Source organism: Argentina anserina, chromosome 1 (genome assembly GCF_933775445.1).
Source record: "Argentina anserina chromosome 1, drPotAnse1.1, whole genome shotgun sequence".
NCBI lineage: Eukaryota > Viridiplantae > Streptophyta > Magnoliopsida > Rosales > Rosaceae > Argentina > Argentina anserina.
Window position 1 is genome coordinate 4110876 of NC_065872.1, and position 24210 is coordinate 4135085.

The window sequence follows — 24210 nt, forward strand, 5'->3', positions numbered from 1 at the left end:
ATCATTTGGTCAGTGTAAACATGCTGGATCAGTGGGTCACTTTCTTAATCAACCAATTTCAAGTGTCTTGGGACAAAATTAAATACTAATTAAGTTGTGAAGTTGTTGACAAACTCGTTTTCATTTTTATAAGAGGGACCCCAGATTAAATTTTATTTGATTGAAAAAGTTGGTATAGAGTATAGACTATAGCTACTTTTGTTGATTAGGAATAGTTGAGCGAGCCGCCTTGATTAGTACTTTTAAGTCATCCACTACTCATTTCTGAGGAAAAGAATTAGCAAAGCCTATAATCTGCTCTAAAATGATCTCATACATTTGCCTGCAAATGAAGAAAAAGACCGGTTCATATATATGGCCATGCCATAAAACCTCATACCTGATAGCAGATGAACAAAGAGTGAAAAGAAGAACCCAGAGAACAAGCAAATTTGGGTGGGAAATGAAAATCAATGTGACATCCCACCAACCAGCATTTGGAAAAATAGCAAGATCAGAAGATAGCCACAGGACTCTAATCATTTCGATCCAAGGAAGTAGGAAAATGTTAATTCCTTGTGCTTTACATGACATATTGAATGATTAGTCAAATCATATCACATTGTGGAATGCTCAGAGCACAAGGGATCACTTGCTAACACAACCCTACTAACGATAATATGGACCCAATTACCGTACTCAACGATGATTGATCAATCTATTGTATTTAAATGTTCACAACTGAAGCCTTCAAAAAAAAAAAGTTTACAGCTGAAATATTATACGTAAGGATGTGAAATTTCGATGGAAAACAAATCACATTTTTGTGTAGGAGTAACATGATCGGATCCAATACTTAACAACAATCAATGAACTAGCTGGGACTACAGAAATTAGATCTCTTTAGTTCCCTTGTTTCGATATCAGTTGTCTGTGTGTACTGAGGATCCAGCATGCATTATCCTCAAGTCCTGATAGCTAATCCATTTATTCCAGTTTGTGAGCTCCAACCTAATTCATAACCACCCCCATAAAGTTGAAAGCACTCGGACAATGGGACACAGGGTTCTACTCTACCCCATAGAAGTTGAATGCATAAAGTTTCTCTGTTAGGAGAACAGTTATCTGGTCCAGAATACATGAAGCAGGGTTCTATTCTAGCAAGCAAGCACATATGTAAATATCTAGCTAACGCCTAACAGGAACATCAGCATTAGAACCATAGCTATCTAATCCTCGATCAATTAGCCCTTCGATCTACTTGTTACAGTAGTTACTCCAGTCCCATCCCACTCGATATCCCAAGAAACAAACACCCCCTAGCTAACTATCTTAAGACCGTTAAACACTTAAACCGTTTGATTAAGATCGTCATCAGTTTATTTGTTCGATACAATGGCTCAATTTTCACTTGATTGCGTGAACCTAAACCAAAAAAAATGCTGATAGCTAGGTGCTCGATTTTGCCCGACAAAGCCTTTCATATATATGTGATCGATCGATTCCAATTATTGATGTCTCTTCTACGTTGCACTGAAGAAGTTTGATAGCCATGCATGATGAAATGATATCTGGTTGCCCTTGTGTGCAAAGATATTCAATGAAAATGGCCAAAATACTGCTTCATGAGTGGATTGAGAATTCGAGATAGACCTATACAAATCGAGGAGTTGGCAATTAAATTCACTAAATAACCAGCTAATATCCTTTATCGCAAGGGGTAATTAAATTCACACCCAAATTTGAAGACACCTTTTAAATAAAACCCACTAAATTTATATTTTTAATAAACACCTAAAATGTGCTGACTATGATACATTTTATGTCCTAATTTTTGTAATATTTACAAATTGCCACTATATAATTATAACATTAGCATTATAAAAATGTTTAATTAACTCAATGTCATAAATATTATTGGTTTCTTATAATGTTAATTATTTTGATGTTTTCAATTTAACTATTATGGCTAGAATCATGCATTGTTTCTATAAATTTATAACAAAAACAAATTAAGTAAGTGAAAGAGAATTCATTATCTATACATAATATGTAATCCTAAATATGATAATATATATATATAACCTTCATTTGTGTAATAAATTTTTTGATTATTAGTGAGTTTCACATAGTTACCTATATATTAGACTCTTATTTTTACTGTACCTATTAGCTAGGTTTTCTTCTAAATTATACTTATTTTTACTGTACCTATTAGACATGAAATAATAACATATCTACCACATAGAGAATAATCTGCCAAAGAACAAAATTGTGTGCCTTGTAGTGCGCAAAGACATCAATATCACAACTTTTTCCCCAATTATTTATTTGCTTCAATCTCTTTATTTTGTTTCAATATATTTCTTCAATCAGCTCATAGAGACACATGCAAGAAATACTATGGATCGAATGCAAAAAAAGAGCATAGCATACTAGCTTTTTGAAGATTCTAATTAAAGTTTCTTTTCATCTTTTGAAAGAAATGAAACTTTTCCTCATAAATATCTAGCTAGCTATCAATCTATTACAAATGGAATACTTCTAATAAGGTATATATACAATCAAGTAAGTAATGAAAATATAAAATAAGGTAAGAAATTAAGAATGTAATATTAATGATATATAATTAAATTCAACTAAATTTGAGCTTACTGTTTGAAAATTTTAATTGATGCTAATTTTTGAAAAACATACCATATATAGTTTCATCCAATCTGAAGGGTAAATTAGTGACACGAAAAATGAAAAAGACTATTAATTATAGACATACGCTAAATATGATAATTTTGTTTATGTAGAATGGGTGTAAAATAAAAGAAAAATGTGCATGAGCTTATTTTAGAAAAAAAACTTAACATTATTGAGTTTATATCTAATTTTCTCATATCTCAATGATCGATATATTTTAATGTAGCTATTGCTTGCTGAATCCATTTAATCTGATTGGTTCGAGGAATCATGAATTGAATCCCAGATCAATAAATAACCAGCTAACATCCTTGATCGCTATGATCGATATATTATAATGTACCTATTGCCTGCTGAATCCATTTATCTGATTGGTTCGAGGAATCATGAACTGAAAGGTCTTGGTCCAGATCAATAAATAACCAGCTAACATCCTTTGATCGCAATGATCGATATAACATCCTTGAGCATCCAACACCATGTGATATACCATTTTTTAATTATTAACGAGCTCGATCTTCACCTCGATCTCTAATTACGTACTAACTAATTATATATCCTACATACCTCTATTTATGGACATCACTTGGCTATAATACGAACTGCATGAAACACTTGATTTCAAGTATATAATTCCTTCTCAACAAAAAAAAATGATTTCAAATATATGATTAGCAATACATGCAACCTTCGATCTCCATTATTTCTAGTACGTTCGAGCTATCCGCAGTTAACTGATTACTTAATTGGGTCGATCCCTTTCTTCTCGATCCTACGGCGATGACTGGTCACCGTACGTATTAGGTATACATGGACCCCTAATTTTATTAACCCCTTGAAATTTCTGATCGAGTAGCCTCCAGATCGATGGCGGTGGTCCGCAACAGGTTTATGTTCTTCGATCGACAGCCTCTGCTCATTGGACTCAAAAATCCGCATGTAGTACGTGGTCCTCAACAGAACGATGTACGTTCTATATATTTAATCAGAAAAAACAAGACCTATATATGTCAATGTTGGAGATGGATCGAACTGCATGCACGGTGCTAGCTAGCTACGCACAGAGATGATTGTCAGTTGTTCATAGTTTGTTATATCTAACGATCAACACAAGCTCATGCCGACATTGGACTACGGATTTTTATCTTAATTTGTATCTTCATTATTGACAAAACAGAGTAAAAGTCTAGTGGGAGTATAAATTAAACCTCAAATTGTACGAGATAGTTAAGAATGTTAGTTACAACCTTAGTTAGGTCCCACTTTGTAAGTTGTAACCTTAGTGAATACAAATATTGTTGACATCATTGAGTCCAAATAAAATTTAATGAAACAGGTCGGAAATGTAGCTATTTCAAATATCATAACTCGAGCAAATTCATGATTAGTTTTAGCTGGTAATTTCAATCTCAACATGATACCACTTTGAAGTGAGAAGGCTCTACATATCATCACGAGAGTGACAAAGACCACTCATGTGCACCACTCTATAGTGAAATTGCTTTACAGGTGTTACATTTAATTGAGCCAGGAAATAATTTAGAGCAATTTGAGCTTATTTAGAGCAACGAGGTGCACTTGTACCAATTTAAATAAATCGTCATATTTTATTAAATATATATTTTTATTTTAAAATAATAATAATTATGTATAGATATTAATGATTGATATTGCATAATAAATACTTATTCATTTATATCTTGGTGCATTGAATAATTTTCCATATAAAATGCAAGTTTCATCTTTACAAATAATCAAGAACCATTCCGTTAACCCTATTTTGCCTTACCACAAATATCAATTTATAACACAAAATAATATGAACTAGTTACATCGGCACAAGTTCATCTCGGTGCATGCAATAATTTTCGCCGCAAAAAAAATATTGTCCAATTAGAGAGAGTTGACATCAGGGTCCAATCTCAAGTGGAGAAGAGCATATGAAACTTACTATTAAAAATCAAACCCAATATCATTTTGGTTCGGGCTAACTAAATAGATAGGTAAAAGGGACCACAGCCCACTAAATTCAGGAAAATTCTAGTATACATCAATGTATACTATACATCTCACATCCAACGGTCGATATTGTTTTGTGAGTGGGGTCAGAAAAATAATATCTGTTATCAACCGTTGAATGTAAGATGTATAGTAGATTAACCCCTAAATTCACGCATCAAATATATATTTCTGGCTCTGGTTTTGGCGGGACCGAGAGATCGATAATGAGAGCAGCAACCATGCACTTCACGTTGGGGTGGAAACAAAATTGACGGTCCGCCACCGTCACCGCCACGGCGGAGGGGGAAAGATTATGTCAGCGTACAAACCCGTGACCTGCAAGCTACGTATCTTTTAAATGTCGTTCTTTTCATGCAATCTCTGCAAAACCCACATAAGGAAAAATCAACTTACATGAACAATCAAACCACTGGTGCTGACACTCAGTGTCACGTCACCGTCGTCTTCGCCGTCACAGTCACGAGGAAAACGTTCTGCTCCGGCCTCTGTGTGTGAAATGGCACTCCGCCACGTAGGAAGGAAGCGGCCAGTGAGTTAAGGGGTTTATGAGTCATGACTCATCCGTCGTCGTCGTCGACCTCTCATTATCTACGCGTTTCCCACAGGGGGTTTCATCTGAAACTGACGGCTGGTCCCGCCGTGGAGCCATCTGAACAAACCAACGGAAAAAAAAATCTCGAAGGGAATCTGGAAATATACGATTCTCGAATCGGTTGCTGTTGGAGAGGTTTGAACTGATCTAGTGGGGAAGCTAGAACAAGTGTTGTGATCCATTGGTTTTGGTTATTCGCAATCGTATAAACTTGGTGGGGGAGTCTAATCCAATTTCTAAATCATGGTTTCCATCATTATTAGCTAGAGATGAAAATCCTACACACATAGTAAATAGGTATGAATCTATGCTTGCTTTGAAGAATATCTGGTTATATGTGTAGCTTACAGAATACAGACAAAGATAATCGATAATTGGACCCCCAACGTGTGTGAATATCTGATAGTTTGTAACCTTAACCATAGGTAATCAATATAACAATACTTGTGGAGTTGCGGTCTAGACATGGATATATAAATAGGACCCATATGTTTACTTGTTCATGTCATATATTGGAGTGCCACATCAATTATCTCGTTTGCGTTAACCAGTTAATTAAAAGACTGTCCTTGTAAGGAGCAGGGGGCAGTGGTGGCTTATGGAGTTGATTTGCTTGTAATGTGTTGATTTGAGTTGGGGTTCTCTTTTGAGAACAGTGATCCCCATTGATGTAATCGATCCTTGGAAGTTAATAAATTGCAATTTCAAGTATTTCAATCGAAAAAACAATAACTAGTACATAGGTTTTCAAATAACGTTATAAGAAATATTTCAAATAACGTGATTTTGTATATCAAATTTTTGTTTTACAGCTGTTTCTTTACTATAAAGTATTTTAATAAAGAAAATATGAGTCGTCATTTTGAGACAAGAAACCAGGGAATGGGGTCGTAATCTATTAACTATGTTATACACTTGTCCATTTAATTAATCAAATGAAAACTTATTAATTGAACAAAGTTACGAGTGTTACAAAATATAAATCCAAAGACCAAGTGGCGCATTTACAGCATGAAAAATAAACTTGGGGGAGAAAGCAAATATAACATAACTATGAACAACAAAACTGAGCAAAAGAATATCCCTTTCCCTTTCCCATTCCTGGTTGGAAATTGGGAATTAATCCCAGTCGGAATTGGCATCTCTGCATTTTCACGAGGGAGAAAAGCAGAGGGGTTTTGTCTACGTACGGCGTACCGTATATTCTAATAGTTAGTTGGGCCTGCTTTATATTTTCCCCAAAACAAGTTTAAAGCCGAAGACCCTAAGTCGTTGGGGCCCACTTACGCCCTTATCCCCATGTTGGCACCAGCAGGATTGACAGCAAGCTTCAGGAGGTAAATTTACCGAAATATCCGCACGGAATTTATCCATGACATTTTATTAGCAATTTACCATACGAATCATTATATTTGACCGTAGTGACGAAATTAATACATAATTATCTAGCATGTATTCTAAATAATAAATATTGCCGTGAATATAAACAACATAAATACGACAAGAAAACTACAAAATGATGAAATAACCAAAATACATTGTTTGTTCATAAATCATGACACTCACCTATAAATAATAACCACATTTAAATGATTAATTTATTCATAAACAAAAGATATTATGACTCTGTCACGAATGACGTACTAAATTATAATACAAGTGACAACATTTCATAAACTATGTTTACTACTCATTGCATTCAAATTGGTGCGACTATATTTTAGTCTTATCCACGGGAGGTTTGAAAATAAATATAATTTTTTACCACATTTGGTGTGTAACTTTTTAACATATATCCAAGAACAGGTGTGTATGAAAAAGTATATGAGTTAAATGTCTAACGTCATAGTCTTATTCTAAGAAAAGTTTGAAAAAAACTAAATTATTTTCCACATATGTTGTGTAATGTTTGAACATATATTCAAAAATGAAACAAGAGGTGTGTAAAAAAACAAATATATGCATCTCAATGTCTTAAATTAGCGAGCCAATGTTATAGTTTGATCTAGGATAAGTCTGAAAATAACTAGATTATTTTCCACATCTTATGCGTAACTTTATAAATATAAATTCAACAATGAAACAAGAGGTGAATGAAAAAACACGTATATACATTTCAATGTCTTAAATTAATGAGTATGTTTTATAGTCGCATCAAGGAGAAGATTGAAAATAAGTAGATTATTTTCCACATTTGGTGTGTCACTTTTTAAACATATACTCAAAAACGAAACAAGATATGTGTAAGAGTGCATGTATATGCATTTTTAATGTCTTATCCACGAGAAGTTCGCAAGGATTAGATAATTTTCTACATTTGGTGCATAATGCACTTTGAACATATATTCAAAATGAAACAAGAGGTGTATAAAAGTACATATAATATGAAATTCAACGCATTAAATTAGTGAATTTACGTTATTGTCTTATTCACGAAAAAGTTTGAAAAACAATTAGATATATTTTGATGCGTAAATTTTGAACACATATGACATAAGAGCGTGTGAACAAACAGTTATATACATTTCATTGCATTAATTAGTGAATTTGTGGTTTACTTTTCTCCATGAGAGACTCGTAGATAATCAAAAATAGTTTTCCCCTTTTTACCCACAACTCTTAAAGCATGTTATTCAAGAATGACACAAGAGCAACCAAAAGTTTGAACAAAATTGTCCCCCCCCCCTAAAGTTTTAGGTCTTCTCCAACTCATGGACTATTGTACCACAATTTCCACATTATGGTGCACTTCGTCTCCAACTCATTTACTAGTGTGCCAGAAGTAACCCGAAAGGGCCATAAACATGTGAGTCCCGCCTAAAAACTTTTTTTTTGGGTGAATAATTTCATAAATATCAACGTTATTTAGTAAATATATATATTTAATTATTTGAAAAATAAAAACTGTATTTTTCTTTGTTGAAATAATATACTACAAGTCTACAACACTAAACTTGAATTAAACTTGTATTTTTAATGTAATAACTCCTTAAATATACAACACTACTGATATAAAACTAATAATTTTTAATGAATCAATAAAAATCACTTATTAAAACTAATAATTGCATTATAAATAAAAGCGACAAATAATAATCATTTAAAATAGAATTAATAATTTCCAACTTTGCTTCCAGAAATAAGTATAATTAAAAATATATACAAATGACTATTATTCAGATATATCGATTGATATGCTTAATTGTGAGAAATGCGGCGAGAAAACAACTTGCCAAAAACAAAGATGCGGAAGTAAAAGTTGGATTATAAATTTCAAAACACATATGCAGCATAAGAGAATCTATGATGAAGGTCCAAGAGGAAAGAATGCTTAGAAAAAAAAAGAGAGCAAAGAGAGAGCGTACTAGAGAAGAGGCAATCATATCTATGCAAACTACCAATTTTACTTCAACAATTAAGGAGTATTATGATGGAGATGGAGAGAAAATAAAAAATATAATGTAAAAATGTAGGCAACATTAGTTATTCTCGCCATCCGATCATAATTAGTATCCGAAAATGTCGACTGATACACTAAATGATCATGAATTTAGTATTTTATAATTATTTAATTATAATTTATGTAACTTAAATTAGTTAAATTTCATGTAATTTTAATTTTTATGGTTAAACTTTCATAATACATTTATTAAATTTATAATTTATTAAAGTAAAATTATAATTCAATAATAGTATATAAATTAAAAAGTACAAAACACATTTAAAAAATATTAAAGGACTATATTGTAACGAAAACGATTAATATCAAATCGATAAATAATATCTATAGTCCATGAGATTACAAATAACCCTTTAAATTGGAGAATGCCTTACACCACCGCTCCATTTGACAAGAAAATGAAAGATGTAAATGATTTATCAATACGGTAATTTGTAAATGACTAAATTTTAATAACAGTATATGACATTTGACTCACTAATCATCAATGTTACTTTACTTTTAAAATTATCATATAAGTACATAAACAACATAATTAGATATAATTTTGATACATATTGCTATTTACTTGGTTAGTTGATACGATTACCAAAATACTTTTAAGAGTAAGTTTGTATTCTCAGTAATGATGAAGAATTGAAACCTACTCTTACTCGTTTTATATTGTTTATCTCCCACTTTTTTGTCTGTGTAATAAAAAGTTTCCTCAAAATTATGTTGTAAGTGTAATTAATGAGATTAATAATCTTTAAATTATTAACAATTTTGCTCTGAATATCACGTACCGTTTTAAAATTTAGCCTTTGTAAATTATAATGATCTAACCAAAAATGGGAAACTTTCACTTTTGACGAACATGAAGATGGCAATCCGGTGAATAAGTTGCATATAAGGAGGCAATTATGTTACATGGGAGGTGTTTATTAGGTGACGCAAACAGCACGTGTTTGAAATGGCAAGCTGACGGCGACTGATGGCAGAAATTGTAATTAAAAACTAATAATAAAAAAAATCTCACGTACTCGACCTGGGAGGTTGCGAAGAACCCAAAGCTTTGCCATATATTCCTCGTGCTTTAACTCATAGACCACCCAATTATAATATTCATTTTTGAAATAATATCATCACTTATATAGAAATATAATACTCCGTAATCAATAAATATAGATAAGCTTCCCCCCTCTCTCTCTCTCTCCTCTGTAAGATAAAGCCATAAAGCAGAGCCAAGAAGAAGAAGGGTATAAATATAGGGAGAGACGCACACAGCACCAAGAACAAGACCCGACTGCTTTGTTTTGTCCTCGTTTGGGTTTAGAAGGGTAAACTTTTTAGAAACAATCTTAGCAGCCGGGAAATGTCGAGCTCGTCGGAGATGATGATGAGAGCGGTGGAGAAGCCGCCGACCTTCAATTCAACTTGCAGCATGCTATACCAGTTCCTCAAGGAGAAGGGCTCCAAGCTTGGCGATCTCAACCTCGACATGCAGCTATCCAATGCCAATGGTCAGTCATCATTTCAGCTCAGACACAGTTTTTATCTATACCCGAGTCCTGGTTTTGGGTTTTGTTAAAACTGCACGCGTTAGAGTTTTATTTGTTTTTGGTTTGATGGATGTAGGGCATGCTGAGATTTTCCGGCAGAGGGCCCAGCAGCAGCAGCCGATAGATTTCTTTGCGGACATGGAGAATTCTAGAGATGTTCATGCTGCCAGAGGCTACAAATCCATGGATTTGTTTCCTCAGCGAGCTGGGTTTGGGTCTTCTTCTCTGCCCAGGATGAGTGATATAGAGACGTAAGATGCTCAAGTACACTAGAGTCGAATTGGAGTCATATTTGTTTTATTGGTTCAGATATTGAAAGATTTAACATGATTTTGATTAGAAAAATTGTACTGATTATGGATTTTGTGGATCAGTATGAAGAAGACGGTGGCAGAGGAGCCACAGAAGGGGCAGATGACCGTCTTTTATGAAGGGAAAGTTCATGTGTTCAATGATTTACCAGCCGAGAAGGCGATGGAGGTGATGCTGTTCGCAAGCAAGGAAAGCTCCAAGTGCCAGCAGGCCGTTCATGTTTCTGATTTTCATTCTCAATTTGGGAATGTTCAGGTCAATTCCGGCACTGCCCCGGTTCCACCTCCGAGCTCTAATCATTTCCCTGAGTTCGGTCAAGTGATGCAGCAAACGGAGGCCATCAAGCCGACCCCGACTCGTCCGCTCATTACTGGTAATTTTTCCGATCTAGTCACTCTGTTTCTCGAATATGAAGTAATTGTATGTGTAACATGGTTGTGATGAGATTGAATTGGTTTTGCTGTCATTGCAGATATACCAATGCAGAGGAAAGCTTCACTTCAGCGCTTCCTGGCCAAGAGGAAGGATAGGTAAGCTAAAACCAATCCTGCCTTGTTCAATTTGGATTACGTTGGTTTAGGTTTCGAATTTGAGATTATTGTGATGATTTTAGGGTCTAATTGGGGGTTATGTATACTTGCAAATTTACAGGATCAACAACATAGCTCCATATCAAATGAGCAGCCCCGGTTCTTCCGACCTTGCGAAGCCGGCAGCCGGTAGCAAGTCATGGTTAGGAAAAGTCATGGTTAGGATTGGCAGCTCAGCCGACCCAGTAATCTGATTCCTTGATCATATGATGCATACTTAGGCTTCCTGCAGATTTCAATTCCGGCTATTATCTTTTTCAATTTTGGTGGCTTTAAGAAACTCGGATTTTCGTCTAGTCCTGTTGTTCGTTTCCCTTGCTCCAAGGCTTGCCTCGACTTGTCGAACTCGCCGTAGAACATCTAACTGTGGATTAAATTTCCAGTTTCTGTAATTAAGCTCCATATGAAAGCAAAGGAATTCGATCAATGATAAAAAAAAATTACTATTCGGTTTCTTAGTGGGTGTATCATAAATTCGTAATGTCTCTCGTCTTCAGATAAGAACAAATAGCTGATACTTGATAGTTCACCTGAGGCATGTTAAATGTTCACCGATTGTGTGATGTTTCAGGAAAATGATTGACAGTAAGGACGTTGTGACACCCTTTTATTATAGAATCTCAATTATTAATATATTATATTATTATTTGATAATAATAAAAATATATACTTAATTAAATCTAATCACTCATTTAAATTAGTACAAATGTACTCTCGGTATTTTAAATAAGTTGTTCAAAATCCTTTTTATCTTTGGGAGATGAAATTTCCACTCCTAAATTTGTAATCTACCTCCATGTTTTCTTTTTAAGTGATTTGAATGTGGATTATAATTTTTAGAGTATAAATTTCAGCTCATTTATCTTTTCCATTAGTTTCATCACTTTTATGTGGCCCGTTTTGTTCTTGTGGTGGCTATTACATAAAGTAAAAGAAGATATTATAGTGCAAACAAGGCATGTGTAGTGATCAACATGAAGGATTACATGTCCAAAGTTTGTTGCTAAGATGCCCCCTCTCTTTTTTGGGCATACACACAACCACAACGCTTCGATATTTCCATTTATGGTTAATTGAAACCTCGGATGTTCGTATATCTTTTACATTTTATCTCCAACCGTCATGTAATGCAAAATAAATTGAAGATAAACGTAGTGTGTTTTTACCGTAAAAAGATTATTAGGTATTCTTTAAGTTTCATGAAAATCTTATCTAATATTCTTATAACAAAAACTCAATTTGTCAACTAAAATGAGTGTGAAAATATATAAACACCATTGCACCATATGTTACTATAAAATGAGATTATATAATTCATGAACAAAAATGTAATTGTTAAAATCAAAATAAAAAAACATTATTCTCTTTACAGGTAACTTCCTGCTCAATATCTCCAATATTTGCAATAACATCATTGCAACTAAAAGATTATATTGTAATTATAATTAACATCAACATTAATCGGATGTGTTTTATTCTAGTCTAACAAAATAGGAGTCGGATCATAAATTATTTATGTTCCAACACCTCAACAACTGTTGTTGCAACTAGATCTTTGCTGATTTACTGGTTTGCAAGATTGACTATCTCACTTAGTAGAAATCCACACGAAACCTCTTAAAATGTCCCAAGATGCTGACATTTTGAATCACAAATTCAAAGGAGTCCCCATTGTGGATGTTGAGTAATTCAAACCCTCATACATATTCCAGTTTCTGCTAAATATAGTTAATTCTAAACGTCAAGATCTCTGAAAAAAAATGCCAATTTCCTCCAAAACCCCAACAAGAACAATCATTTCTGCATCTGAAACTAGCCTCAATTGTCCAACTTGAATCCAAGCTTCTCCTACTACTGCTTTGAATAATGGGATTCTGCCAAAACAGTTTGCCTTGTTTATTCAGGTGTGGAGAAGTTGGACTTGTTTAAGTCAAGCTCACGCGGATTCAAACGTGAACAAGGAAAATTGCCCCCGAATAGTTTTCTTTGCTTTAGATGGAAGAAAAGTACTATGTACTATGTATCAAGTAGGTGAAATTAACTAATCGAACTTATATAATGGCAGACATATACTTTAATGAGTTTGATATTATACGAAGGGTAACGTTTTGGTGGAGATTGGCAAGCACTTAGAATCTTGCATAGAAAAGTTTGATATGGTTTTTCCATATGGTCACGTTGTTAACGTCTGCGATGACTTCTTAAAATAGTTTTTTTAATAAGCGACGGATTATTATTGACACATGAAAAATATGAGTACAATATAAACATGATCCACTATTACTAGTGCTTCGTTAAAATTAATAGAACCATGCAAAATAAATAAATAAATAACAAACTTTCTTTCATTAATGGATGGATTATTAGTTTTGTTCAATAAGGAAAATGCACCTAAAATGAGTGAGCATGAATGAAGATATTTTTAATCGATTGGTCATCACATGCTATGTTGATGACTTGACGGTGGTGGGCAAGTAGGGTCTGTTTTCTTCTTTAGCCTTTTTTAATTGTGGTTTTGATATCATGCATTTTTAATTTGCATAATATTTGCATATTCATATGTTTCGTCGGATGAAACAACTCGTCCAATCTTTTCGTTTTAGTATCGAATATGAGAATTGTTCTCTTTATTTTAATAAAAATTATTTTATTCTTGAATAAAAAATGAAGTATGAAATCACATATTCTAAACACAGCACGAGTAATCAAACGGTTTGAATGAACATAACTAAACAGCTTGTATCAGAATTATAATAACATATTTGTTGGCACATATTTATGATACAACTAAAAGTGTAGTGTGTAAACTATTCACAAAAGAGAATGGAAGTGATGCTTAGCTCAAACTTATCAAAGCGATTCAACTCACTCTTGATTTAGTTGGGTGATTTGGGTTTGGATGGCATTCTTGCTCATGGAGAATGAGACCAATTTGTTTCACTGAACAATACAAGGATAATAGGAACACGTACTCTCTAGCCCATTAACATTTAAAAAGGCCTAATGTAATGAAGTTTAAGGTTTAGAATACTTCCCATCACACACAAGCACTTGAAATCCTAACAGCTTTGAAATTAAGCGAGAGCAAGTGAAGAGAGTCGCATTCTCATTCTAAGTTGGTAAACATGCATTCCGAAATATGGTTTGGGTTGGGCTGGGCTTTGCCCAAAAAGGTGTAGATTTCCGACCCAAAGGCAATTTAAAAAGATTAGTTAATTAATTGCGAAAAATAAATAAGGATGAGACATATATAAAAGGGCAGAGACTTCCTTCTCTTCGAGGGTTTTTGTTTTTGTTTTTGTTTATTTCTCTTCCTTTACTAAATAGATTCCCCGAAACCCGAAAATCGCCGATCAGTTTCCGTACGAATTCCGGCTAACAGTGTGCCGGAAGAAGGATGCAACAGCAGTACCAGCAAGCGATGATGCAGCAGTCGCTTTATCAGCACCACCCTGCTCTCATTGCCCCTGCTCAGGTAGGCCCCTATCTCCCGTTTGATTAATTTTAGGTTTTGATTCGTCGTAGTTGCAATCGTTTAGATTTCTAATTTTGTTCTGTGTATCTGTTACTTGTTTTAATAAGCATTAATTTTAACTCGTACGATTTTGTTACATATAGGAAAATAAAGACGTGTTTGAAAAAATAAATATAACGTAGATGGGTGTAAGCGTCATTGGAAAATTGGTGGTCTTAGTGTTGTGAGGAGTGTAATTTTCGAAATTTAGGTTTTATTTTTTTGCTAGTTTTTTTTACTTTTTAATTTTGCAGATAGAGCCTATCTTGAGTGGGAATCTGCCTCCTCGGTTTGATTCAAGTACATGCCGCGCTGTGTGAGTGTTATGTAGATTTTTTCTTTTCTTCATTTTTTTGGGGGGGTATTTATATGATATTTATAGGTTATTTGAGTTGGGTAAAATATCTTTTTTTTTTATTGCCTGAACCTCTGAAAGGCTGAAACAGTTAGTTTTGTGGCAATAATGACCCTGAATGCACACTTTGCTTGTATGTACATGTCTGTGTGTTTGGGTGTGTTATGAGTCCTTGCAATTTCTGTTAGGTATGCGGCATTAAGCTTTGCTATATTATTGTATATTATAATGTTTTTTTTTTGTTTCTTGGGAAATGCAGGTATGTTGGAAATATTCATCCGCAGGTTACTGAAACTCTTCTTCAAGAGGTTTTTGCTAGTACTGGCCCACTTGAGGGATGCAAGCTCATTAGGAAAGATAAGGTGGGTTGTTGTGTTGTACTGTTTTCCTATGTTCATAAGGATTGGGGAAATTAGGATTGCAGTTCCATTTGTTTGGTTTATTTCAGGATTAGATACTGGCGTCATGTGTATATTTTGTTTGAGTTTCAGGAATTAGAGAGCTTTTTGTTTCTCTTTTGGAAACCTGCTAACTTGTAATGTCTTCTGTATGCAGTCATCCTATGGATTTGTTGATTACTATGATCGCCGATCAGCTGCCCTTGCTATTGTTTCTCTAAATGGCAGGCATCTGTAAGTAGAGATGTCAACAGAATCATGATGCCTTTATTTATCTATATATTCTTTGTATCAGTTTCTTGTTTGTGTTCAGGTTTGGTCAGCCAATTAAAGTTAATTGGGCATATCAAAGCAGTCAGAGGGAGGACACTTCAGGTTTGTATATGCTTCAGTGTTTTTAGAATGATGTTTTGGTTTTTCAGCTTCTTCAAAGGTGTAATTTCACATGCTATAATATGTTGTAATGCAGGTCATTTTAATATATTTGTTGGTGATCTTAGCGCCGAGGTTACTGATGCCACACTGTTTGCGTGCTTTTCTGTTTACCCCAGTTGCTCGTAAGCTCAATTTCCTAACTTTCAATATCTTTGTTGAACCTTATTTTTGGCATATTTGTACTGGATCCTTGAAGCTTTTTATTGGAAAGCACTTTTGAGACTTGAGAATAACTTGACTGGGCTTGATATTTGGTATTATGGTTACAGAGATGCAAGGGTTATGTGGGATCCGAAGAGTGGCCGTTCAAGGGGTTTTGGGTTTGTTTCATTCCGGACTCACCAGGTACTGGAATTATCGGAGCATGTTTTTTTTTTCTTCTACTTTTGTGTTTCATTCTCCTTTCTACACTGAATATATTGGTGTGTTTTCTTTTCTTGGTTCAGGATGCTCAAAGTGCCATAAATGACTTAAATGGTAAGACAAAGATAATTCGTTGGATGGAATTTGTGCTCTTTATAATTGAGTTGTTTTGCTTCTTCATTGGTGCAGTTGATTTGTAAGCTCTCTAACTTTCGCTGGATATTTCAGGAAAGTGGCTTGCAAGTAGACAAATTCGGTGCAACTGGGCTACAAAAGGTGCTACTTCAAATGATGATAAACAGAGTTCTGATTCTAAAAGTGTTGTAGAGCTGACAAATGGAACATCAGGTTTGTATGTCCGTTAATGCTACAGATCATTGTTCTTTACTCTGCAGTTGTAAATTTCAGTTTCTTTATAGACAACATCCTTCCATTAGGGGGTGCCTTATTCTGTTGACTGGTGGTGGGTTCTGTACCATATTGTTTGTTCATGGGGTTATGTGTCGTGTCTCCTATAATCCCACACTATGTAGCCCAGACACCGACACCGCACCGACACGGCGCGACATGACAAATCTAAAAAACTTAGATCCTGACACGGCGCCGACACGTCAAATCTAAAAAACTTAGATCCCGACACGGCGCCGACACGTCAATTTATATATAATTTAATATATTTATCAGTGCGTACAAAAATATATATAACACATGAAATAACGTCAAATTAAAATTTTAAGTTCATTCTATTGCATAACAATTCAAAAGAAATAAATATAAGGAAAGAAGAGAGAGAAAATGATAGGGCGAAAACAAAATTTGGGTTTTTTGTTTTGTTTAGTTTTCGTTTTTTTTTTTTTAAATCTAAAATGATGATGTGCCGTGTTGGAATTATGATGTGGTGTGTCAATCAAAGTGTCAGGAAAGTGTTGGAAAAGTTAATATTACTGACACGCCACTTGGCGTGTTGGACACGGGAAGTGTCGGAGTGTCGAGAAGTGTCGGTGCTACATAGATCCCACATCATTGCAATGGATGTTGACTGTTGATGCTTGAGATATGACCTTTGTGTCTGTTCTTTTACCCATCTTATACTTATTTTGCGTCTTGCAGAAGATGGTCAGGAGAAGCCTAATGAAGATGCTCCAGAGAATAATCCTCAGTATACCACAGTTTATGTTGGCAATTTGGCTCCTGAGGCAAGGCTTTTTTTAAGTTTTTCATCCTTAGTATTACATTCTTTGGTGTGCTTTGTCAGCCTAAATGTTAGGTAGTTATTAGTTTTAAGTATCTGTTTTACCTACTATTTATCCTTGTCTGTGGGTATATAGGATTAAGGTGGCTGAGTTGGTTATCAGAGTGGATGAGTTTTTTAATCCTCAGAAGATCAAAATTGTTAGATTATATTTCTGTATATATGGGATAGTAAGGTTCATTGAATTCATTGCCTTTGAAAAATGATGTCAGCTTCTCAAACTACTAGTTTATCAGGTATAAGAGAGATATCTGTAGTTGTCCTTTTTCCGTGTTGTCTCATTGTCTTGATGCAATACCATGGCTTGTTTTGGGAGGCAACAAGCTACGTAATCCTGTTTAATTAGTTTAAGAAGACAGGCAAGATATGCCTGCGGCTTTTCTTTGAGTGTAGAGATAATTTGCTGAGTTGAGTGAGTCATATTGTATTACTATCAGTTTCAATTTATTGTCATTTGCATTGGGGTTGGTGTATGTCCTGTCATCTGTTGTAAGTTTGTAACAATGTTTTTGCACTGCAATGGGTGTTTATATGGTTATTCAGCTTCGTCCACTGATTAAACCGCCATATGAACTCCTTTAGATTTGTTTAATCTAATATTAATCTGCAGGTTACTCAAACTGAACTCCATCGTCATTTCCATGCCCTTGGTGCTGGAATTATTGAAGATGTTAGGGTGCAACGAGATAAAGGGTTTGGGTTTGTGAGATACAGTACACATTCTGAAGCAGCTGCAACTATCCAGATGGGGAATGCTAGGTTTTTGTGTGGAAAACCAATAAAGGTAGATTCTTGTTGAGAGATTATAATATCACCACCATCTTAGTCCTTTTATAAGAGAACTTTTAGTATAATACATGCGCACATAGGCGTGTTATGATTATCGTGAAATGGTCATTGGCTTCGCCATCCAATATCGTTTCTTTTCCATTGCAGTGTTCATGGGGTAGCAAGCCTACTCCACCTGGAACCACCTCCAACCCTCTCGCTCCACCAGCCGCACCTTATATGCCAGGTTTTTCAGCTGCAGACCTTGCGGCATATGAACGGCAAATGGCATATAGTAAAATGGGTGGTCCACAAGCCCTCATGCTTCCCCAGGGTCAGCATGGTGGTGCTGGAGCTAGTCAGGCGATATACAAGAATGTAGCAACATCCCAGCAGCTCATGTACTACCAGTAATAATCAGAGTTGGAAAAACCCCATTGTAGCTCAATGTGAAGAATAAGTTGTCAGAGAACGTCTGAGAACCTTTAGGATTTGTATACATTTTTAAGTTTCCTTTTTTTTTTTGTGTGTTAGTTTTTAGATCGCTGTATCTCTATCCTCAAGTTACAGCTGCTGTTTGTATGGCTAGTTTGTTTTTCTGTTTTACGTTTGGGGGGTTTTGACATGACTTGTTTATCTACAGCTTCCTTATTTAATGAGTTATGATAATTTCTACTTTCTCCATCTACATTTAGCCCTTATCGACCCACTTACTGATGGCTGATTCTGTGGGAGATTTTCGCTGTTTTCGCCAAAGGAGGTCTTTCTTTGGTATGGATGTCATTTTCAGTGAATAACTTTAGAATATACAGATACATATACATCATATCTGAACACCATTTGGAAAGGACTTGATTACTATAACAGTTGCTACATGAGACACTAAACAGTGGCCACGCTCTTTTCTTTCGCTGTTAACTGACTTGCCACACAAAGCGGTTCATTCCACTTGCTTACAGCTTACCTTCACCTCATATGCATTATCTACTAAACATGGAAAAGATATATTTTTTGACATTACGACATGTATACTATCAGGGCAATAGTGTTACAGAAGCAGCTGCTATAACCTCGATACCAGATCATGCATTTTGTTCGATTAGTATCACAATTTCTGAATACGACAAACTAGCATTCAATCTGTTTTTCATCAATCTAACTGAAGCCAAAATCAAAATATGAACTTCGTTTTTTTATCAAGAAATGTTAAGATGTCAATTCGTCATCGCTTCTTGTAAGATCGTCGATCTGATACATCAAAATTTTCCTTGTTTCTTCTGTTATTAGCGTCGATTGGGTCCGATAGAAGATGATCAAATTGACAGCTTCTCATATTTTGTATAGATAGTGCTAGCCGTCTATGTACTCTGCTGCTGCCGCCTTCGTTAAATAATGATTTGCTGCTAAATCGCAAGAATACCAGTACAGAAGAAAATCTGATCTCTCGAATAAGGCGAGCTTGAAACATCTGCAGATCTTCTTGAAGTTTCTGATCTGCACTGTTCTTTACGCTCATCATTCATGATCTGTGTAGCTCTACACTCTGTGCTACAAAATGCTTTGTCTCCCCTATAAAACCAAAACCCCAAAAATCAACCACATGATCAAGAAACTAAAACAAAGTCACCATTATCATAGAAGGCAAGCCAATACTTTGTTGAACGTGAACAAAGAATAGTGGTTCTTACCTGTACATGTAAATATCTAAGCCATCAAGCGTTTTGCTGCACAAATGGCATGAGCTGAGAAAAGCGGATGTGGGATACAGCGGAGCTTGTTTTTGTTTATTGTTCTGGTTTTGGTCAGGATTGACATGGGTCACATGACATGTAGCAAAGCTGACATGGTGCTCAGTACTTGTTCTGCAGTCACCTCCATCATAGTAAACCTTAGTGATGGACTTGTTCCTTCCATGGCAAGTCACAAAGGTATAATTTTCCTCACTATCTTCATCCTCAAGTTCATGAAAACCCTCATCGGATTTCTGAGCGGAGCTGACCGGAATTGGGTTGGACCGGTTGGAACCGTGACCATAAACAGCACACTTTGGAAGAATCTCACGTCCATTATGACTCGACTTCTCCAAGGCAGCTACTATCCCCAAGCCAACGCCACCAGCATCATAACTCTTCAAACCTCTTGGACTTGGAGAAGGAGACTGCAACTTGAGGTCTAGTGGCCCTCTAGGGCTTGACCCCACGTCAAGAAATCCGGCACGGTTGCCGGAAACCAACATTTCTGAGAGCTTTTCAATCATTGGGAAAGGTTTCTTGCTCAACTTCAACATAAAAGAAGGTCTAGTGTTTTAACTGTCTATGAAGAAGAAGAAGAAGAAGAAGAAGAAGAAGAAGCAAAATGGGAAAATGTTGGAGATGATGTTGGGAATGTTTAGGGGGGTGGTGTTCTTAAAATCTATGTTAGGTTCACCAATTTATGATGGAGTGGGTGGACTTAGCCCATGGTTTGGTTTGGGAATTATATGGCTGATGATTGTTTTCAAGCATCAATTATTTGTTTATTTGTTTATTTTTTAAGAGAGAGAAATAAAATCTTCAATGATTCATTCATTGATTTACTCAATGGACTTTTTAATTGATTAAAATTGATTCCCAAAAAGGTCACTTGTCAAAAAGCCCTTATTAATCAGGGAAGATGTCCTTTTCTTGATCACTAGGGCCCACACCAAAGATTCCTTTGTGGCAGGAACGCCATTGGTTTGATGGCACGTGTGTGTGACTGGGAACAGAAATTATTAAAGAAACCACTCAAGAAGAAGAGGGGAGTTGTTTCAGAGAGCCCACTGACATGTAGGGGTGTGGGGCCCAAATGGGGGCACTGAAAATGATGCAGGCCCTTGGGTGGTTGTTACCAACCTCAAATGACCGGATTGCCCTTGTATGAAATGATGATATTCCCATTATAGGAGACAAAGTACATTTTTTTCTTTATTCCCACTTTATATGTTTTGCAACTTTGCACGATGATCTCTACCTTTTTTTTTTGTTATTTTGATTATTCTCAGTTGGGTTGATTATGGTTTAAATTGGATTCTTTTAATCCATCATGGTGTTCATACAATCCTTTTTATTAAAAAGACTCGCTTTCATGAGTGTGATAAGATATTTTGACGGACGTCAATATAATAACGAATAAAATTAAAGACTTATAATACAATATGGGTAAAGATTATAGCGGCGTTTAGTATGAATGACAATTTTATTAGCAGAAAATATTAAAGAAGAATTGTGGTATTAAGTAAATTTAAACATAATTGTAATTATAATTTTAAAGAAAATAAGTGTACTTCTAGACACCCTCCTAAGGCCATAACTATATTTTATACTTGCTTAAAGCCTGCTTATAATTTATGACTTTCTTAGCTTTTCAGTCAATAGAAAGTGGTATCAATATCACTATATTTAACACTTAAGGAAGTCATTCTAATTATATTAAAAAATCTGCTTTCATACATGCAAATGATTCTATTCAGTCTTAATTGTTTCCCTTAATCATCTTATGCATCTATCAAAACTGATTGGAAATGTGATTCGGTTAAAAACAGTTAGGTATTGACATAACTTGACATTTTAATCAATACATCCCACACCTAATTCAGTTGTACTAATCCATCGATTTATAGATGTAACACTTGTACTCTCATCTCTAAAAAAAATTCACTTGTACTACTACTACATGGGTAATACACTCGTACATCTACTTTTTCTTTTTCCTCACGAAGGAATATTTCATACATGAGGACATTTTGGTCAATTGGGCGTTAGCATCAATTACCGGTCGGCCCAAACAATCATTTCGTTTTCTGAAGAAATGTCCAAATAACCGTAAACCACGCGGGGCCATAAATTCTCATGTGGCGAAATGTGATTGGGTTGATCCGTGAAAGCCCACGTGAATGAGAAGTAGCTATTGGCGGAGGAGTCCACTACAAAGACAGTGACCTCCTCCAAGGGAATCATACTGTGCGCTGGAGAAAGGCGTCAAGATTTCCATTATTCCATTTTAAAGATATATTTAAGAGACTAGCAATTTTAATTTTATTTTTAAAATTTGGTTAGTTTTTTGCTAATTTTGATATTCAACTAAATATCTAAAAGTTACCTAAGTTTAGCTTTAACTAAAAATTATAGTTAAATTTGATTAGGGTTGAGAAAAATTTCGTTAAATATTCCAACGTTAAATTTATAACTCAATTTAAGTCTAAGTTCTTATTGGAGCATAAATTATTAAATGAGCTAGTTATAGTTCATTCTCAGCCGTTTATAGCTACTAAGATAACTCTCACCGTTATAAAAAGTCCTAATAGGCAACAAAATTATGAAAACATAATTGGAAAAAGTTAGTATACGTAGCCATCAAGTATCAACTTCAATTATTTAGGGTTTCTAACTAGGGTATTCTATATGTATGATTAATGATTATGAAGCTCCATTTTACTCGTTTACTTTAATGGGAGGTGGTTTGAAAGTGATTTTAATGTTTGTCTTTTTTGGAGACCCGTTTTGTAGTTAGAATTCTCTTTTACCAAAATTTTCGGGTTTATAAAAGCGGTGAATGGTTTGAATTTACATGGTCTAAATCTATACGTACTATGAAATAGACCGTCACCTACTAATGTACCTGCTTAAATAACAGCTTTTGGTAAATTTGTCATTGTCTACACTTCCCCATAGTTTGGGTAACTTATGACATATGTTTAGTTTTCCTCCAGGGAATCTAGCAGTTACCATGTGCTTAACTTTGAATTCACCTAACAAGCTCAAATGAAATGTGAATAACGTACCTGTCATTTTCTCTCTAGAACCAGGGGTACTGAAGAAACAAATTCTCAAAGAACTTAGCAAGAAGAAAGACTCCCGATTGAGAATATTATTCAATGCACCAAGTGCAATTGGATAAAAATTATTATATAATTTCAACCACTGATTTCTAAACATATTTTTTTTAATAATAAAATGTATATTTAATAAAATCGAACCGCTCATTTAAATTAGTATAAATGTATCTCGGAGTATTAATCCAACAAGGACATCAAATTAGCAGTCCAATAATGGGCTAAATACATGTGTTATAGCCCAGAGCAGAGATCCAATAGAAGTTTTGCTTTTGCACTCACGACTTCGATTAGTTCAATTACTTCAGCTGCAAAAATTGATGATTAATTCCTGACTAGACTTGATTGTACCAAAGTACCAAACTCTAAATTATCCGAAATTGGATAAGAATGAGATAAAGCATCTATTAGATTATTCACCAAAATCGACCTCTGCTCCCTAATTGAACTTCAAGTGCATGCATGCTAATGGTGTTTGATTCCGTACTAAACACATTTACGCAGTCTACTTAAACCCTAAACTCTAACAAAACTTTAATGAGAACTACTGACTTAACTATTCGAAACTCTTATAATCGGTAATTGGATCAAAATGGATAAGCTTCTATACAGAAGATTTCTATAACTCCCAGAACACGTACTATCCTATTACGAGTAATCTCATAATAACTCTGTATCTTATCAACTCGGTGTTCTATTTTATCTTATCAACGGTGTTCTCTCGTATATATAGATAACACCCTGATCATCCCCTTTACTCGTTATCTCTCTTCTCTCCCTCTACAACCATGGCCCTCCCCAAGCGTTTTACCTTCTCTCTTTGGCTCTGTCTTTCTGTGATCCTCTGCAGCTTCGTTGCGAATGCCATAGACGTTTCTTATGATGGGAGAGCAATCACTATTGATGGCAAACGAAGGATTTTGAACTCTGGTTCCATTCATTATCCTAGAAGCACACCACAAGTAAGTAAACCCTAGTGTCTGGTTTACCGGTCTACTTTCATTATTTCATGTCTTTTCATGATCATCAAGTTATTCATTGCCATGTTGTGCAAATGCAGATGTGGCCAGACTTAATTAGTAAGTC

General features: G+C 34.9%; 3 protein-coding genes across 3 annotated transcripts; 2 read left to right on the forward strand and 1 right to left on the reverse strand.

Moving 5' to 3' along the window:
* Positions 1-9934: 9934 nt before the first annotated feature.
* LOC126785117 (protein TIFY 10a-like) lies at positions 9935-11643 on the forward strand. The gene is made up of 5 exons (XM_050510718.1): positions 9935-10246; positions 10362-10536; positions 10660-10970; positions 11070-11127; positions 11249-11643. Exons 1-5 carry the CDS (start codon positions 10099-10101, stop codon positions 11379-11381), a joined length of 825 nt encoding a protein of 274 aa, XP_050366675.1. The 5' UTR covers positions 9935-10098; the 3' UTR covers positions 11382-11643.
* Positions 11644-14483: 2840 nt separating this feature from the next.
* On the forward strand, positions 14484-18902 carry LOC126805046 (oligouridylate-binding protein 1-like). The gene is made up of 12 exons (XM_050532140.1): positions 14484-14662; positions 14956-15017; positions 15316-15418; positions 15612-15688; positions 15768-15829; positions 15924-16011; positions 16159-16234; positions 16336-16366; positions 16481-16600; positions 17363-17448; positions 18115-18288; positions 18441-18902. Exons 1-12 carry the CDS (start codon positions 14585-14587, stop codon positions 18684-18686), a joined length of 1203 nt encoding a protein of 400 aa, XP_050388097.1. The 5' UTR covers positions 14484-14584; the 3' UTR covers positions 18687-18902.
* A 198-nt stretch (positions 18903-19100) lies between these two features.
* On the reverse strand, positions 19101-20699 carry LOC126789436 (FCS-Like Zinc finger 13-like). Its single transcript, XM_050515593.1, has 2 exons — positions 19961-20699; positions 19101-19841 (listed from the first exon to the last, which is right to left on the reverse strand). The coding sequence occupies exons 1-2, from the start codon at positions 20557-20559 to the stop codon at positions 19676-19678; spliced, it is 765 nt and encodes a 254-aa protein (XP_050371550.1). The 5' UTR covers positions 20560-20699; the 3' UTR covers positions 19101-19675.
* Between the last annotated feature and the right edge of the window lie 3511 nt (positions 20700-24210).